The sequence below is a fragment of the Scylla paramamosain genome, chromosome 7, assembly GCF_035594125.1.
Source record: "Scylla paramamosain isolate STU-SP2022 chromosome 7, ASM3559412v1, whole genome shotgun sequence".
NCBI classification, from domain to species: domain Eukaryota; kingdom Metazoa; phylum Arthropoda; class Malacostraca; order Decapoda; family Portunidae; genus Scylla; species Scylla paramamosain.
The window spans coordinates 12,829,622-12,850,000 of NC_087157.1; the positions used below are offsets into that span (position 1 = coordinate 12,829,622).

Below are 20,379 nucleotides of genomic sequence, written 5' to 3' on the forward strand. Positions count from 1 at the left end.
GTTCTTCCCTTCCTGTTACAAGTGGAGTTCCTCAAGGCTCTCCACCACTCCTTTTTTGTAAAACATATTAATCATATCTGCTGACCTTATATCACATGTTAAAATATTTGCTGATGATCTAAAATTGTATTTGTTAATCAAACGAGATGGATCATATATTTACTTTTGCATTCACTGGTGCAAATATTTGCTGTTTTTCAGCATTCACATTCGCATTTCAATAAGTTTTTGTGAATATGCAAATATTTCCCCGTTATTGATAATAATAAATTATTATAATTTGAAAAATAGCAAGTTGTAAAGTTTACAGTTTACACAAAGGAGTATATGTGTGGCCATGCATCTGTGGCCATGCAAGAGGGCTGAAAGTGTGGTCACGTGGTGAGGGAGGACATAGGATGTGAAGTGGCAACCCTGTCCCTCCCAGTCCTAGGCAGGCCCCATGTCCACAGTTATTGTTCAGTCACTCACTGTCACTGTCTTGAGCCATACCCAAGGAAGACATACTTGCCTCCCTTTTTCCATGAAAGTATTGCAGCTACCTGCTACATAACTGCACAATGATGTTCAGTCACAAAAGTGTAGTATGGGATTACTTTGAATTAATCGCTGATGATTTGGCAAAGTGTAAGCTGTGCAGCAATAAATATTCTAGAAAAGGAAGAATGACATTGGGCTTGAGAAACAATATCAGCAGCCAACACCCATAAGTAAATAAGGCTTTGAGCAAGGAAGAGGAAGAAAGAAAAGATGCACATAAGAGTGGGTCCTCATCCTGCATCCTGGAAACAGAAAATTTAATTAACTAAATTTTAACTATTCAGTTTTCTATGGCTGAACTCTTACAATATATTCAAAATTAATTCAATAAAGTAATTAGAAATTAAATATGTCTGATGTAAAATCCTCCATATACAATTCAGTTATATTAAGAAATTATATATTACTAGTAATTGAATGATGGAATGAGGATTGGAGTGCAGTATTTGCAATTCGTATTAAAATGAAAAATTTGTATTTGCATTCATGAATGAAAAATAAACATCCTTTCCATATACCTGTTGTCCAAAGACATTAGTAGTCTTATAACAGCTGGAGAATCTTGGGATCCAAGGGTTAATGCTGACAAGACAAAAATTGTTAGTTTCAGTGCCCACCTTTTTGTCATCTTTGATTTCAGTTTGTATTCTGCCTACCAAATTAATGGCAAACCACTCTGCATAAGTCTCAGTGTTGTTGATCTTAGTATTATAGTTGACTCAACTCTGAGGCACCACAATTGCATCTGCTCTGTTGCTTCCAAAGCAGCTGGTTTAGCCAACAATTTGTTAAAGTATACTGTGCTGCTCCCCCAAATTTATGGTTACCCTCCTTATTACCCACATATGACCACTTCTGTAGTGTGGATCTAATGTCTGGAATACTGGTTATGTCACTGACCTAAAGCTGCTAGAATCAGTACAGCGACAGTGGACAAAAAGGATTCAAGGTCTCAAGAATACATCACATGCTCAGCGTCTTATGGATCTGGACTTATTTTCAGTGAAGGAGAGACTGTTACGGGCTGACCTTATTAAATGTTGGAGAATTTTTCATTGTCTCCCGAATTTCTCCTACTGATTTATTTACTTTGACTCCTACTATTGGCACAAGAAGACATCCTTACAAAATCCTTGTTCTTAACAGTTATCACGTGATGTCAAGCATTGATTCTTTTCAGTCAGAGTGGTGAAAGTCTGGAACCTCCTTCCTATCTGTATCAGTATCAGATTCTCCTGATAGATTTAAGAAGGGACTGACTAATTTCTTGGATGACTGCCTATTTGATATCTGCTGCTTATCTGCCTGTTATACCTCTGACAGTTGTTCTGGGCTTATGGCACACTTTGCAGCCTTTTTTTTTTTATTATTAACATTAATTGGTGTTTGTCTTTAGGGTTGTCATGCTAGCTGTGATGGAGTTCCCTCTTGGGACCCCAACCAGGTAAGAACTCCACAACAATTATTGCATCACTTTCCCACCATTAAACTTTGGGGACTGGTGGGAACCCAAAGTGTTTGCAGTGGTGTAGCTGTATCTTTTGGTGAGCCATGGGCAGTGCTGTATTATGGCAGGGTCCCAAGGCTTCAAGCTCCTGTGAGCCCCTTGACATGGCCCTCCCTCTGCCCACAAAAATCACATGCTCTCCTTGTGTACAATTTATTTCAATAATATTGCAATAATATTGCAAATGAAGTAACTGATGGAGTAACAATGTTTGCCATATACACAGTGTTAACATTTAACACACACACACACAAAAAAAAAAAAAGTTATGTGGGGCCCCAGCTTTTGGTGGGCTCCTAGGCTTCAACCTAGTCAGCCTTATGGATAATGCAATACTGGCCATGAAGGTATCTCAGGGGACAAGACAAGCACAGATTAGGGGCTTTCTGTTGCCACATGAAAAAATATGTATAATCAGTATGTTTATGTATGTATGTGTGTAAAAAGGTTTGTGTGTAATGTTTTTTTTTTTTTTTTTTTTTTTTTTTTTTTTTTTTTTTTTTTTATCTTCAAGAAACACTGACAATTTCCTACAGAAGATTGACAACACACCTCTTCTGCCTTTATACCACAGCTGGCCTTGCTTTGATAAATTGGACCAGCTCACACCATTATATCAAAGCCAGAATGGAAGATACAGCAGCAGTTTCTGCAGCTGAAGCTGGTTGGCAGAAATCATCACAAGGTATCTGATAATTGTACTCCACCTACATCTGACAAATAACTTAAGTATTCTATGTACATCTCCTTTCCATGGTCATTACAGTTATTAGACTAGTTATTCTTTGGAGAAACTGTTGAAATTAAATTTTTTTTTAGTTTCCTTTAGATTAATTTTAATGAAATGTAATATTGTTGGCTCATTCCTTAGATAGAAGGATACTTTGCCTAAACGTTTGTGCTCCATCATTGTATATTCCTTTGTATGGCATGACTGCTTCATCAGGTATATTGCTTCTAGGTTTCAGAACCTAAGATTGAGAATATTTGAGCACAAAGGATTACAAGTATCTTTTAGAACCACCAAATCCATAACTCACCCAATTTTTTTTTCCAATATTACAGAACATACAGTAGCATTAAATCTTCATATGAAAAAAAAATAAATAAATTTTTTGATTAAGGCAAATAGTGAAACAGATCTCAGAATAGCCAAATCTTTATTAATCCATCAATATAGACTTCAATTGAACTCTAATGACACTTCCAAATTAATAGTCTTAATAATACAAGATCATTCTTTTGTGTATTCTTCCTTGTTTAGGTAAGGGCTGTACTTGCTTTGTTTTTGTTTAGGCTTAGTGTCACTTGGGTGTAACTAGTGGTGGTTTTGTAGTGTCACTTGGGTGTAACTAGTGGTGGTTTTGTTGGTGCGACACATGTCCCCCAACATTGGGCTAGCAGGTCAGTCACTTACCCTATCTCTTCTAGAGAAGTGGTCTTATTTTTTAGTGTTGATGGTTTGAAGATGTGATTCCTTTAATTCCCAAAACAACCGTTAAGTGCCAGTATTATGCCTCTAAATCTTCCTCTACAACTTTAGATTCCAAGTAGCCAAGCCCTTCTCACAAGTATCTACCTCATACACCACTCAGTAGACTATACAGTGTGAGTGTAGAGGGACAAAGTGGATGTGAACTAAATAAAGTCTCTGGAACACATGTAAGATTATTGGTGGTGTAATAATAAGTAAAGGTTTTGATGTTTGGTATTTGTGACTAAATTTTTAACAATTTTTTATATATCTGATGCTTTTTATTAATTTTTGCTTTCTAAAAGTGTCACAAAAAATACCAAACAACTTTTTTATATATCTGACGCTTTTTATTATTAATTTTTGCTTTCTACATTTATCTGAAAGTTTTAATGTGACCAGAGGGTTTGTGTATTTCACTTCACTACCACTCACTACCACCTTCCAGTTAAAACCAAAGCATTTTGACCAGAAATGACACACGTTTTCCTCTTTTACATCTGCCTTAAAATGCCTTGGAAACACTATTATTATTATTGTTATTAATCAATTGAAAAAAAAGTTATAAATACAATATGAATAATCATACTTTATTAAATAGTCATGTTATTGTTCACATACTGATGTATACCTAATTGAGTATTACAGTTATTGACTATTATTACAGCAGTCTGTTCTTTCATCTGTTTTTCATTTCAGTGATGTGCTTGCCTGTAAGCATGTCATGTGTCATCAGGTAGCTTGGTCTTCATTTCACGAGGTTTGACAATGCAATGATAGGTGAGGAAATAAATTTGTTTCCTTGATTTACTTACAAACACAGATTAGAGGGAGTTGTGTGTGTGTGTGTGTGTGTGTGTGTGTATTAGCTTTCAAGATAAGGAAAGAAGTAGATCGTTGAGGCACAAGATGAGAGTCAAGTTTATAAGCATGGAGGTATAAAAATGGTCTGTAATAATTATCAAGAAATGAAGGACTGAGATTTATGATCCAAGTAGTTGAAATTAGTTACTTGAGAAACGTCTGGTATGCCAGGAATGGATAACTTGAGTAATAATGATTGTATACCAGATATGCATTGTCAAGTAAAGGAAAAGGGATGAAATGTTGAGCGGTTGATAGGTCTAAAAACCTAGACATTTTGCCACATGGAGAGAGAAAAAAAAAAGGCAGAAAAGTGAGATGCTGAGTGTGTAGAAGTTTGGCAAACATTGTTAGAGGTGATGAATTTGTTCTTGAGCCTAAAACAAGCACTGAAAAGGAAAACACAAGAACCAAGGAAAGTTAAACCATTTAAGTTGAAGCATGCTGAACTTGGCTGGCAGTTTAAAGCAAGTGTGTTGAAGGAGATTACAAAATAGAAGACGTAGATGAATGGTGGAGTAGAATATCAAGGAATTATGTGAGATGTGGAAAGGAAATCTCGGAGAGAGCTGTGAGAAAATATAGGGAAATAAGGAAACTTGGTTCAATGAGGACAAAAAAAACAAGTAGTGGAAGGAAACTCAATGGGAAAATACCACCCAACAAAGGTAGGAGCAAGGAAGATAAGAACACAGGAATCAAGAAAGGACAAGGAAAGATTTCAGTTTAGCAAAAACAAGACGAGAACCAAGGACACAACGCACATTAGAGAAATCAATGGTAAGAATGGAAGTGCTCAGTGAAGAAAGCGACATGGTTATGAGATGGAAATATTATTTTGAGCACCTATTTAAGGAGAAGAATGAAAAGAACTTTAAGAGGAGACTGACTCCTAAATTATGGAGTTGTTACTGGTATAACAAGGGGAGAGGTTAAAGAAGCTCTGATGATGATGATGAATGGCAAAGCAGCTGGGCCAAAGGGAATTGATGGATAAGGGAATGATACCTAGGAAATGGACAGCGAGTACAGTCTTTTAATTAAAAGAAAGATGTTTTAAGAAAGATGTGCAGTTTTAAGAAAGATGTGTTTTAAGAAAGATGTGCAGTTTTAAGAAAGATGTGCAGAGTTGTGAAAACTAATGAAGAATCAAACATATGTTGTCACACACTGAAAATATTTAAGAGATAGAAGACTGTGACAAGAAGTTATCAGAAGGCAGCAGCTATGATTCATGAAGGATCTTAGCATTGTTCATGGAGTTAGTCTCTGCAACATGTAATGAAAAAGTACAGAGTGAAAAAGACATACGACTGTCATGAGTGCCAAGGGAAAAAGTGCCAGAAAAATACATCAGAGTGATCAAGGAAATTTGGAAGTGGAACAACTAGTTACAAGCACAACCAGAATAACTGTCAAAGTTAAAAGTAGGACTACATCAAGGATCCACATTTGTCCCCTTTTTAACATCATAACCAAAAAAGGAGAGGAACTGCATAGGTGCTTGTTCTATACAGGTAGTATATTACTTGTTTCCAAGATTAAAGAAGAGCTTGAAAGGAGACTTGTGGGGTGGAGATATGCTCTGGAAAGCCGAGAAATGAAAATAAGCAGGACAAATAATACATGACAAATGTAATGGAATGAAGACCAGCAAGCAACTATTATTAATTTAGGAGGAGTTTCAAGAAGGTGTTTGAATTTAAGTATCTTGTCAGTGATAGATACAGCTGGTGTGATTGGCAATTTCTTTGCCAAATTCAATGTAGCTGGAAAATGTGGAGAAAAAGCAGCAGGCGTGCTTTGTGATAGAATACCTATTAAACAATTTCAGGGTAAAATCCACAAGACTGTATAGTGAGTGAGGCCTACTATGATTTACAAACTAGAACCAGTGCCTGTGAAGAAATTGGAAGAAAGCAAGCTCAGTGTCGCAGAAATGAAGATGCTGAGACAGATGAGTGGAGTTACCAGAAAGGACAGGATAAAAAATGTAAAAGAATCAGTAAGTCAATGAAGTGTCAAGGAAAGTTCAGGAAGCAAGGCTAAGATGATTTAGTCATCTGATAAGTGGAAAGAATATATTACAAGGGAAATATATTGGATATGGAAGTGAGGGGAATATGAAGAGAAAAGAAAAATGTAAGAGGTCTGTGTCAGTAAGGACATGGACAAAGGATTAGATAAAAAGAAGGAATACAAGAGAAAAAAAGGAATAAAAGATATTCCTAAAAAAGAAATACAAGAGAAAAAAAAAGGAATACAAGACATTCCTGTCTCTTAGAGGAATCCTCTATCTTAATTAACATCTGGAAAAGGCTCGTTAGAAACAGCCCCTGGGTTCATTAGAAGGTGGTGGCTTCACAAGAAGGCGAGTGCCCCAGTGAAAGTCCACATTGACATGATATGGCCATCCTCAGTTCTTAACAGGTACCAATTTTAAGGCCCATCCACATGAAGGGCAACTGCCAGACAGACACTGGCCCACTGCTCTCTTGCTTTTTTAACATTAGTCCCCAATTGTAACTTAGTGCACATTTGATTGTTATACCACACACACACCACTGTTGTGGTCAGACATGGTCATGGTTCCTCTGTAGTTTCCTTGTTTACCACACTCACACCACTGTTGTGGTCAGACATGGTCATGGTTTCCCTATAGTTTCCTTGTTTACAATGTCAAAACTAGTATCAGTGTCTGCCTGTCCATCTTCATGTGGAGAGGCCTTTTAGATGGTGCAGGTCATTACCACTTGCACAACCAAAGCATTAATATACAATAACTGCAGCATTAATATAATGGAAAAATGTAAAACTTCCAAAACTCTGAAGATTTTAAATTTTAGGTTAGGTTTTTAGGTTAGGTAAGTAACAATATAAAATGCACTTAGCTTCCCACAAAATGTTAGGCAGGCGTGGCTTCAAGATCAATTTAGCTAATATCGTAGGGATTAGTCGATACCACTGATAGTAGGGATTAGTTGATACCACTGCTTAGTCAATCAAGCTCATGGAAGTGGAGCTTGAAGGAACTTAAAGTCTCCAGTTGGATGGAATACACACACACACATTTGGTTGTGTTGTTTCATGATGCATCCTCAGGTGGTTAGTACTGATGGGTGGTTGTTGCTATGCTGTAAATAGTATGGTATAAGGTACAGACAGTGTAATGTTAGGAGTATTAAGATCAGAGAGGGTTTGTGATTCCTCTTGTTTGTATGGGGCAGCTGTTCCTGTCCTTTTATCCTCACAGAGCACACATTAATTAATAATGTTTATATGGGGCAGCAGTTCTTGTCCTTTTATCCTCACAGAGCACACATTAATTAATAATGTTTGTATGGGGCAGCAGTTCTTGTCCTTTTATCCTCACAGAGCACACATTGAGGTAATTAAAGAGTGTCTGGAAATAAAGTATACAGCCCTTTTTGAAAAAAAAAAAAAAAAAAAGTAAAAATAAATGCAATAATAGTAACAGTGTTGGAGTCCCTTGACTTAAAATACACTTGGATGCTCACTACCAGCAACACTGCCAGTCCACAGAGTCTAACACACTTGGTATCATCAATTATATAAAGGTGGGTGAAAAACAGGTAAAACTGTGATGACAGCACTCCTTGCCAGCTTGTGGGTTCCCTTGTTGATGATTGCCGGTCTTGAAGTTCTGGAAAAAAATGATACAAGATGAAATAAATAAGATAGGTTAATAAGATGGATTGCAATAACACCACCTTGTAGCTAGTAGAGGAGTGTAAAAGATTTAAATGAATGTCCAGGAAAGAAACACTACCAGAAAAATGCATGTATGTACTTGAAATCTTAAAATACAAAAATACAATTTCCTCTAGATACATGCAGGGACCGCTCTTACTACTGAAAGAAGTGTTGATTTTATCGAGATGATTGTGTCAATTATATATATATTTTTTATTCAGAATAAAGTATGCTGTTTCAGATTATACAAGCATTAGTGTGGCCATGTAAGACAGACCTTTCAGAATAAAGTATTCTGCTGTTTCAGATGATACAAGTGTTAGTGTGGCCATGTAAGACGACTGGTCCTTAACCAACTCTAAAGTAACAGTGATAGACATTCTGCAGCATCTGGCCATGACTATCCAGCCCTGTCAAGAAATTGGCTCTTATTCATCTATGCACTGCCTAGTAGGATGAGAATAAAACAAGTGTAAAAAAACAAGTGTCAAGTGTCTTTAAGGTCCCAGAGTTGTATTTAGTTTTTTATATAGGCTTGCAGTTGTACTTTCTTTAAATTTACAACACTAGATCAGCTTCATGCAAGACTAATTGGTAAATCTTTCAGAACTGGTACCAAATATTAGTGATTTTTCTACCCCTTAGTATTGAAGCCAATCTTCAGTGAAATTTATCAGGTATTTGGTTCCCATGACTGAAAATTACTTTTGGATTCGTATAAAATGTGAACTTCTATGACTGCTCTGATGCCTAAAGTTTGACCGACTATAGCACAGGCCAGGTGTTGAAAGTAGCCATTACTGACAAGAGGAAATTTGCAACATAGTATTCAGCTTTCTAGATAACGGTCATCTTCCTTGAGAAGTTGACTAAGCACCCTAGCTGTTCGTGTAGGAGAGCAAGGGTGAAAGGAAAGACGGGTAAGTACAAAAGAAGAGGGGCAAAAAGATGGTAAAGAGGGAAGACGGATAGCATACCGATGTTCATTTTCTGTAATGCATCCCATTTAATAAACCATTTAATAAAGTGATAAATAAAGTCTTGAGTTTTTTTTCTCCCCCATCAACGAAACGATTAGTCATGTTCATAAATGAACTAAATTTCATGTACTTCATTTCTACGTATGCTAAAGGTGGAGGGGGTCTTGGATATGAAAAAGCTATAAATACTATACTAAAAGTTTAAAGGGTTTTTCCCAGCCTAAGACCTTTATTGTGGTTCCCACTTAGAAAATCGACCTTAGGAATAAAGTGAACAAGAAAATAACCTGGAAATGGAAAATCTCAAATCGTGTACAAGAACCACAACTGAAGACAAGAAACTAAACCTAATTTTAACATCATTCCTGGAAGTGTTTCCCAAGTGTTGGTGGCCACAGTAGTGCAGCAGCCTCTACCTCTCCACAGCCTTAATATCCCTCTGTCTGTTCAAGTTCTTCGCCTCTATACCACTATTTTGCATAATTATATACTTATTTGCTCTATCCTTTTACCTTTTTTTTTTGACCTCAAGATCTTTATTAACACAATTTTCTTTAAAACTTTCCTTTTCAACCTCCATGTGGCCTTCCTCTCTTATTAGGAACAACTTCACTTACACACATTACTCAGAACTTTTTTTCATCATATAAGTATGACCAGATGTACCTAGACCCTCTCATTTTCTCACTCCAACACATTTACACATGATCCCGTGCCGCAGCTTTCGCGCATGCCTTTCTGGTTCTCACCCTCTCGCCACGCCACACAAACACGCCATTGTAAGCAGTCTGCATCAAGAATCCATGTGTAAAAATGCGTGAAGAAAAGGAACCCATTCAGCCACTCACTTAATCCTTAACAGACATCACTGAATTTGTAAAAAGAAATAAGGATGCAAACCGTAACAAGTCCATTTCCTGGTGTTGGTGCTGTGTTGAGGCAGTGAGGGTCCACCAAACTCCTCTCAGGCCAGGTCATGGTGATTATTGCTCTACTGCTCCAATGCTAAGTCATTCCGTGTTGAGTGTCTGTGCTCAGTCTGTGGTCGCTCCTTCCCATGGCTGCCCTCTGTAGTCTTTCTCAGGCACTGTACACTTCACAGGTGGCTACTGTTGACGATTCCCTGTGAAGAATGTTAAGTTAAAGAAAACTTGTGAATCCACTAGTGAATTATGCCCGTGAATGATGGAGGTTTTCAATTTTCAATTTATTTTTTCCTTTTAATAGGAGAAAGGAAGCCACAACAGTTTTGAATGGAGTGAATGAAGATGATGCATTAACTAGTTATATCAACGGTGAAGTTTATCTTATTTCATTCTTAGATTTAGTTGGCGAAACCTCGGAGTCTGAGCAAGAAACTAAAGATACTTGCATCCAAGTGGCTAAAACAAGTCTGATGAAAAGGAAGGAAGAAAAGAGCTTACACATGAAGTGGGGTTATGTTTGCGTTTGACAGTGTGGCTTGTGTTTAGTGGAATTTGTGTTTGAAAGGTATGGAATCGTATCATGCTTATGTTTGCCTTGAAGAGTGGAAGGAGAGGGATCGGCCATGATATGAGGCAGGCTGAATAAAATGCTGGTGTGGGGGGCCTGATGGAGGAACGGCAGGAAGGTTAAGACCTGAGATATAAAGTTGATAGAAGAGGACGTGGAGGAAACCGCGCCTGGAACTAGAGCAAGGCTGTACAGCCGCGCGCACACTATGCCTAGTATGGTAAAACGCAACGCGTGGCGTATTGCACGTCGGGAGGAACAGTGAGGACGCACCTCACGTGAACAGTATGTAATGTGGAAGAAACATACAAAATACTGGCCGAAAGACGCTTCCCTAACCGAGACTGGACAAGAACATGCGAGTAATAAGTAACCTTCCATACGATGGTTTCATTACTATAAATTCAACGATTTATGGGCAGGTGGACCCTCCCAAGCATACATGTTAATCGTTGATAATGGAGATCAAACACTAGTGACGCATGAAGCGTGTGGCGATAGAGAACGTAGGCATTTTTTGGCTATGCAACCATAACGCCTGGTAGCCAAGCGCACGCGTCAGTGAGAGTACTACGTCACTGAAGCTCTCATTCACTTCTCTTATTAAATGGTCAAGTAACGGAAAAGGTTACAATTTACAGCATTTCAATATAACAAGCTTTATACTCGCTCGTACAACTAGTGGATCACGCCCTGCTCCAGGCAACGCATGCTCCACCCGCACCCACCCCACTCCAATGCTCCAAGTATTGATTACCATTGTCAATTATATCATCCCTCTATATCTTGGCAATGCAGTAATGTCCAACTGACCTCACACTTTCTCCAAACCTGCACGCACCAGAAAATTCATTACCATGCTAAATACATCCTACTGCCAGAGGCGCCAACATGGCCGCCGTTGGGAGCCTCTGGGCAAGTTTTACACTATTCAATACAACAAAGTTCAATTACATACCTTACACAACTGTGCCCCTCGTCTGATTTTTCTCCATGTTTTGAGTTCAGTATAGCCCGCTATCATCCTCACACCAGCACCAACAGCAGCAGTAGCGGGGGCAGCCGTCTTCACCTGGCGGCGACTAATGCGAAAAGTACGAGCGGGACGGAACTCTGAACCTTTAAGGTTTGGATCATGAACCAGTGAAGCTTCGAAACATTCATAAGTAATTCGTTGGCAATTATCTTTTATTGAGGACAACCGTCATACAACACAATATAATGGCGAAAACAAGCATGACATGAAGTACCAGTATAATAAATAAAACTACCTTTCCTCTACCTAACTAGAGAAACATTCATTTTGTCTACAGGTAAGAAACTCCTATATCTAGATGGTCATGTATCGTGGTCCAGGTGTCCGCGGGAGGCTGCGCTGCGTGGTGGTGCTGCTCCATGATCGGAACATTCTCAGGAAGGCGGGGCACCAACCTTTTGTCATGACATCTCCGCTTGGTTCTGAAGGATGCTGCTTTGCTAAACATGTGAATAGACAACGACTGGCTGCATTCCACCACACGACACATTTTGTGCTTGCACAGATCACCCAATCATTAGGTTCCGTTCATGACACAGGAGGGGGTAGCAAAACCTTGCCTCGGCGATCTTCAGCCTCCATTCCACACCTTGATGGCCCCTGATGAGGAGGCAGGTAATAAAACACAGGTATTATTACTATCGTTTAATTGTAATGCCAGGAGGTGGACCGCCCGTGTCTCTCGTTTCTGTGCAGGGTTACCCTGGGCGGGGCAGGGCGGGGTTAGAGAGGGGGGAGGTTCCGCAGGTCAGGGGGCGGTGGTGGTGGAGGTGGAGCATTAAGAGCCCGAAGACTGCGCCTGACTCGTGCTGGCGCCATCACTGCTGCCGCCGGTCGCGCCTCCACCCACGGCCCCGGCTGCGTCGCCAGAGTCTGCGGGAGAGGTGGTGGTCACGGGTTGCGTACGTTGGAAGTCTGTCACGTCAAGGCTCCATGTGTGAATGTGAATATGAATACATGAGACTTTAAGGGACTCTATAAAAAAAAAGTTTATCAAATTACATACAATGTTACTAGCTGACAGCACTTCAAGGCCTGCAACACAACACGTCTTTGTAGCAACAGTTACTTGCAATATTATCCGCCCGACATTTCACCTATAATTTCACCATGAGAAGCAACCACACACACACACACACACACACACACTAGTCTCGTTTAAATCACTGTACGACCACCAGGCTGCTGCTAAGGCTACGACTCATGGTGCCACAAAATAACGACGAAGCCATCAACAAAGAACAATATCATCACCACCACCACCACAAAAACAACAACAAAAACAAAAACGATAACTCATATAAACACTTTAACTCCTGCCTGAGGAACATAGTACTCAAGTGTGACGTAACGAAGCTTGGTAATGAGACACTAAAGCGATGCTTGGTGATCATCAAGTATTCGATCAAGAATCATTTACACTACAACGGAGATTCGCTATTAATTACTAGAGAACTTCGAGGACACACACACACACACACACACACACAGACTTTTACCACTTCATGACGCGTGGAATGACAAAATTAACAACTTTTTATAATTAAATTGTGGACAAACTAACCACTGAATGGCACTTAAATAACAACTGCTGCTACACACAAGCTGAACAACTAATTAGGAATGTTACGTGACTATCTTATATGTTAGCCGTCATTCCTAAGAGAAGGAGGAGGAGGAGGAGGAAAAAGAAGACGTCCACCTCCATTCAGCACATCCTTACTCCCCCAATCAGTGAATCAAACCTGAGCGTTCAGCGAACCGCAGCAGTGTGGTGGTATTGATTGAAGCCTCTTGTGCTAGTGTAACAAGCCGTGTTTAACTATAAGATACCGCACTGCCGCCTTAAGCCACCTCGCCTCACGCGCCGGCCAACGAGACTGACGCAAGGCATTCCCGTCTCTGCCTCTATTTATTTATTTTTTATTTAGCGAACTCTGGGACTCCCTGCTTCTAAATGTCCCCCTCCCTGTGACTTAGCTTTTTTAAGAGGGAGGTTTCTAAACACTTATCCTCCAATCTGGATGATTCTTTTGAGCTTTCTTTAGGGACTGACACCTCGGTGTGCCTTTTTTTTTCGTTCTTTTTGTTACCCTAGGCCTCTTCCATAAAAAGTAAAAAAAAGTCACACTAACTTGACAAATATAGGCTAACAATTTCACACCCTGACTACAGAGTCTGACGAAAGACATTCCTGAGACAGCCTCTACATTTTCACTGAGCAAATAACACAAAGTTGACAAATAAAGTCTAACAATCTCTGCTAAAGTAAACTTACTCATACAAATGTATGAAAAAGGCGTCGATCTCGTTATGAAATTATGATAGGAATAAAGCGGCATGTACATATATTTGAAACAGTTAACGTTACAGCGGCAAACTAATTGCACTGGACGAGGCAACTGGCTCGTTTTATATTAATACATCACGGCTTAACGTATTATTGTCACCAGGTAATTACTTAACGTCCGACAGAGTTTGCGTGTGTGTGTGCTGGAGGGACCAGCCTGGGCTCGGAGTTTGCGAGGCTGCGTTCTTTCATCAGGACAATATAATTGTTAAAGGCCACAGAGATAACCATTAATCATGCAGAGTCCTCGTCAAAATATCACTGGGATCATAAAGATCCTTGGAATCATGAAAACACCCTTGGAAAACTACAATAACCCACTGGTATCATAAAAACATCTTTGAAAATCCACAAATATCCACTGGAATCATGAAATAACTCTCGGAAAACACAACAGCTTCCACTGGAGATGTTACTAAAAGCCTGAGACAAGAAGATATTGACACGTGTAGGAGCACTCGTACAAGCCCAGGCGAGTGGTGGCAACGAGATACACTGTGCGATGGCCGTTGTGATCCCAGCTTTAAGCTATGTGTGTTTTTTTATGGGGGTGTTAATAACGGGAAGTACAGCAGGCCATTTGTTCACTAACTAATTGCTTGGACGTGATGAAAAGGCTGTCAGTGGCGCACGTCAAGCAAACCCAAACAATCACACCCAGGTATTTGAAATGAAAATGTTTTTTGGCACATGGATTTATTTTGCCTATCGTAGCACCAGCACTGCGTTCACTCTCCACTCATCTCTCCTCGCACGGCACACAGCTTCTCCCTGACGGTCAGTGAGCGACTGGCAAAACACCACTTCCAGAGTATTCTCAAACAATTCAGCGTCTCATTTCTACTCGTTTTTATGAGGCTCTAGTGCAGTGGTTCTCAACCTTGTTGAGGTACCTTGTTGGAGGTACTGAACCCCATAAGTTTCATACGTGCATTCACTGAACCCTTCGCAATTGGTAAAATAAAATAGTACACAAAATGAACCATGCACACACACTTCCGCCGAATCTCTGAGACTGACTCACCGAATCCCTGGGGGTCGATCGAACCCAGATTAAGAACCACTGCTCTCGTTGAAGTTATACAGGTATTCAATGGTGCTTTCACGATTCTAGTGATAGTTTAACAAGGATTCTGCATTACCAATAAAACAAAACCCATAACAAATAACAAAAAGGCCCACTGGAAGTGCTAGTCTGTGAAAAGAATAAAAGAATAAAAGATTATCTAAAATTTGAGGATCATATAAAGTCGGCGCCAAAAAAGATACCAAAATTCTGAGTCGGTGTCAGAGTCCATGCACCGTTCAAATGGCTTGATCGGGTTGCATGGGAAAGCGGAACACTGATTTATCTGGCTTGTCAACTCAAGGCAGACAGTGGCCTTGGCTTTGGTCTTGGATACACGCACATATTAACGATCTTGGTATAGGTTTCATAGTTGAGTGATAAGATGTTTACGGTGCGTGCTTTCCTGAGTTGACTTCAGCAAGTTTTTGTTTCATATCTTTCCACCAATGGCTACTAAACTGTCTATTACTGGTGAAGAAACAGCGTCTGTGGTTGCCTTGTGCCGAGGAATAAAAGCATCTAAGAAACAATTACATTATTGGCGGTTTAGTAGCCATCGGTGGGTGATAATGTAAAGACATTTAACAGCAACTTGCGGAAGTCAACTTGGGAATGCACGCACGAAAAACACCTTTTTGCTCAGCTATAAAATCCATACCAAAACTGTTAATGTGTGAGCGTGCCCAATGCCACCGTCTGTCTTGGATTGCCATGTCAGATATTATCATGCAACCGGATCAAACCAGTTGGATTGCACGCAGATGCTGACACCGACTCAAGAATTTTCTTCTTTGGCGCCGACTGTGGTTAAAAAAAAAAATTTAGTTACAAATGGAATAGATATCTTCATTTAGTAACTTTTGGATCTTTCTGTACCAGAGGCTGGGAGAGGCTGGGAGGCGATAAGAAAAACAAGTTGTTGGCCTACCTGAGCAGGACAGCTTATCCAGGGCCTCGGGCAGGTCAGCCGTGGTGGTGGCGGCGTGGTCAGAGAGTATGTCGGGCATGGCGTTGCGGCGACCTGTCCGACCGGTGGCGATAAACTCCGAGGTGGCATCTCCCACTCCATCCCCCTCCATCACACACAGCATCCCACACCTGGAAGCGACAATTCACCTGTATGTTCGTATACACTTAAGTCCACATCTGACAGCATATATATATATATATATATATATATATATATATATATATATATATATATATATATATATATATATATATATATATATATATATATATATATATATATATATATATATATATATATATATATTAGGAAAGTCGAAGGTTAGGAAAGGAAGAGAAAGTGGAAGAAGTACTATAGGATGGAGAAGTTTTTGGCCCATCCCAGACCTAAAATCATAAATTCATCTATACATCCGTATATACTTACGTACACCAGCATTAAACACACCTGTGCATCCATATACACTTACTAGTACACCCACACCTGAAAGCATCAACACACAAACACACACACACACACACACACACACACACACACACACTGGAAGCGACATATTATAATTTGCAGTTCACCACCATTGCAACGTCGACTATAAAAGTACGAGAATAATACTTGTACAGCAAGACCCTCGACCTTGAGCACATATCGTTTACCGGAGGAATTACAGAGACACGTGTGTGTGTGTGGTGTGTGTGTGTGTGTGTGTGTGTAGATTGGTAGGACACGATCTCTACTTTTCTTGGCAGTATCTCAGCTTGCTCTATTACCTCCACCTAAGTACCATCCACCATGATCGCCTCTCCGCCGGCCAGACAAGGGAAGGAGCAGCTCGGTTAGGCAAAACTGCATCTACGTAATGCTCCGACTCATCTCTCCCGTCGCTCGACTCTACGAACAACTGGGTCTGGATAAAGTAACAGCAATGCACTTTATAACTTCGCTTTAACTTTTTAATTGTATCTTCGGTGTATGTATGGTTTACAGTCATTTTGTACTGAAGCGGATGTTCCTCAGGTTCTCAAATCAGGTGATTATCAAGACAGAAAGGACTGAGTCCAAATAGGCCTCAAGACGTTTGATACTAAGTCACTTGATACTCAAACCACTTGGGACCCAAAATGTTTCTAAAATGAGACTTCTTACCCACAGACTTGGTGAAAATATGGACGCCTACACACCATTATAACGTTTCAATAATCCACCCACCCACTCACACACCCACCTACTTAACCGTATCCACCCAGACACTCAACCACATCCACCTGTCCACCCATCCACTCACTCATCCATTAACCCACTCAACAACCTCAGATCGTAGACCAAGGGAACAGTGTATCAGTCACCAACGAAACCAATAGGATATTAGGATTTATCAGTAGAAGTGTAACAAACAGAAGTACAGAGGTTATCCTTAAGTTATATTTAGCTTTAGTTAACCGCATTTAAATTATGCTGTGCAGTATATTACAGGAAAAACAGATTCCTTAGAAACAGTGCAGAGGAGGATGACTAAAATGATTCAGGAACTGAAAGGATTACCGCATAAAGATAGGCTAACGACTCAGCCTACATGCAGTGTCATTGGCAGGGCCGTGGGTGGAAGTGAGAAGGCAAACACATATCTGACTGGAAGCATAAGATCGTCGGAACTGTACACTTTATTGAACGTAGGTAGGAGGTAAACAACGAAGCGAAACACGAAGCTTTGAAATGAAACTCCAAACCCACAACTCTGACGGTTCACAGTGGTGGATGAGTGGAATAGGATTAGCAGTCATATGGTCAGCACCAACACGCTTGGTAGTTTCAAGAGAAGGTTAGATGATTATATGGATAGGGAAGGCAGGTGGTAGTAGGAAGGCTGGCAAGGGGTGGGGGGATGGGGGGGAATGCGTTCATGATTAGTACAGGAGCTGTCCACTGTAGGCCAGCTGCCGGTCTTTTGCAGTCTCCTTTCTTATGTTCTTATGTTCTTAATTGGTACGCACAAGACGGCCGCTGCTGGAGTTCCTGCTTACCGTGTCTGAACCATGTCTGAACAAGATATTTCAGTAGGCAGGAAACTCGCCTCGCCAAGTAAAATTCAACCACCATTCCTAGACTTGGTCCACAGGAGTCTGCACGAGTCCACAGGGCCCTGTGACTTACTTGACCTGACAAATGCCAACCTTGAGTTATAGTTGGAATTTAACCTCCAAGGTTATCTGAGATTGCTGGAAGTCATTTTGAGGTCACTATTAAGTAAAACTCAAACCACCAACCCCACACTTTGCCCAAATGGGTAAAATTTACTTGTAGCATTAAGAAAACCACTCCTTACACTCAGTGTATTATGTAGGCAAAACAATTATTTTCCGAATGTCCCAGAATATTAACAAGTTAAAGCTTGCAAATTTCTTGCACAGTTCCAGAACACACCAGTTTGTTGTCACACTTGTTGATGCATTTAGATATGTTCAGTCTTGCACTAAGCACCGTCAAGCCTGGCCTAACAATTGTTACTTCAACTTTGATCTTGCAAACACCTCACACCACACTGCATCATGTTACATAATATTAGCAGCATACTTATCCTACAAACTCCCGGTGTTTTCTAATGCAAGTGTAATCTCGCAAAAATATTGCACCTTACTGGAGTACATAAATTTCTGGAAATGAGTTTGCAGATGTAAAAGGAGTGGCTTCCTTTTTTATTACCCACTTCTTCTAATACACCCACCGTGATGACAGGTACTCAGCTGAAGTGTGATATACGTTGATATACGTGATAAATTTACAACAGACTTTGACTTTAATGTTACTTGTATTGTTACTTAGCGAGAAAGTATTCATTACCAGGATGTTGCAAAGCCAATGCATTACGCAGTGGTCCTTTTTTGAAACAAACCCAAAAACAAAGCCAGAAGTAGCCTGGTATTTTGTGTGTGTGTGTGTGTGTGTGTGTGTGTGTGTGTGTGTGTGTGTGTGTGTGTGTGTGTGTGTGTGTGTGTGTGTGTGTGTGTGTATATATATATATATATATATATATATATATATATATATATATATATATATATATATATATATATATATATATATATATATATATATATATATATATATATATATATATATATATATATATATATATATATATATATATATATATATATATATATATATATATATTAATCGTCGCCGTAGTAGCGGTATTCGTAATATTAGCAAGATAGTCACTTATGGATGCTGTGAAAGAACACATGCAAGCGGTGGGTGTGACAGAGGAAGGCGCAGAAGTTCGAACGTATTGGAGAAGGATGATCCGCTCTGGCGACCCTTAATGGGAGCAGCCGAAAGGAGAAAAGAAGAGTAATATTATCACTATCATTTTTATTGTTATTATTATTATTATCATTATTATTATTATTATTATTATTATTATTATTATTATTATTATTATTATTATTATTATTATTATTATTAATATCATTGTTATTATTATTATTACTATTATTACTACTATTATTATTATTGTTATTATTATTATTATTATTATTATTATTATTATTATTATTATTATTATTATTAATATCATTGTTATTATTATTATTATTATTATTACTACTATTATTATTATTGTTATTATTATTATTATTATTATTATTATTATTATTATTATTATTATTATTATCATTATTATTATTATTATTATTAGTAGTAGTAGTAGTGGTGCCTCCCACAAATAGCAGCAGCGCGTCTCAAACTCCCACACCTGTGAGGATGGTGTTAAGTTCCCTCCCTTCAGACTAATCCGCAGCACAGCATTATGTTCAACACACCACTGACTCGTTTCGTCAAAATCGTCACTACATTAATTTTGTCACTGTTAAAAGTATCCTCACACAGCATTATGTTCACAACACTGAGTTTTGTTTTCGTCAAAATCATCATTACATAAATTTTGTCACGATTAAAAATACTAATTCTTTTTTATTCGCTACCTCTACGTGTTGACACCTTTTTCTAGCAGAGATTCTAGCAAAGCTAGCGCCGCATTATCCCGGTAACATTCACGCTCTGCTCGGCGTGGCCCACGACGCTCCCCTGGAGCGGGCCTATCGCCGCAAAGGACTCGAATTCCACCCAGACAAAAACCCGGGTAACGCTGCCAATGCAACTGTGCGCTTCCAGCAGTTACAGGCAGCCTACGAGATGATCTGCCGCAATAAGGAGGCCGGTGGGGAACCAGAAGGTCAGGAAAGGTGGTAGGATGAGAGGAAGCGAAGAGAGGATCAAAAGAAGGAAAAGGATAGGAAAAAAGAGGAAGAGAGGAAGATAGCCAACAACACCAATGAAAGAAAGACCGGCAGTGGGAAAAAAAAGAAGAAAAGCAGAGGAAGAA

General features: G+C 39.4%; 2 protein-coding genes and 1 long non-coding RNA gene across 4 annotated transcripts in view; 2 read left to right on the forward strand and 1 right to left on the reverse strand.

The window, feature by feature from the left end:
• The first annotated feature begins 983 nt into the window (after positions 1–983).
• On the forward strand, positions 984–6,679 carry LOC135102088 (uncharacterized). Its single transcript, XR_010269520.1, has 2 exons — positions 984–1,984; positions 2,622–6,679. It is a non-coding gene; the product is annotated as an uncharacterized LOC135102088 (long non-coding RNA).
• Positions 6,680–11,738: 5,059 nt separating this feature from the next.
• Positions 11,739–20,379, reverse strand: part of LOC135102087 (cAMP-dependent protein kinase inhibitor gamma-like) — a 200,725-nt gene continuing 192,084 nt past the window's right edge. For both annotated transcript variants that reach the window (XM_064006820.1, XM_064006821.1), the window contains 2 exons: positions 15,957–16,126; positions 11,739–12,482 (listed from right to left, as the gene is read on the reverse strand). In XM_064006820.1, the coding sequence (XP_063862890.1) occupies positions 12,388–12,482; positions 15,957–16,119 (258 nt within the window). In that variant the 5' untranslated portion in view covers positions 16,120–16,126 and the 3' untranslated portion in view covers positions 11,739–12,387. The remainder of the gene's footprint in view (positions 12,483–15,956; positions 16,127–20,379) is intronic.
• LOC135101763 (chaperone protein DnaJ-like) overlaps positions 18,276–20,379 on the forward strand; it is a 35,055-nt gene continuing 32,951 nt past the window's right edge. The window contains exons 1-2 of the mRNA XM_064006053.1: positions 18,276–18,279; positions 20,005–20,229. Coding sequence (XP_063862123.1) covers positions 18,276–18,279; positions 20,005–20,229 — 229 coding nt within the window. The remainder of the gene's footprint in view (positions 18,280–20,004; positions 20,230–20,379) is intronic.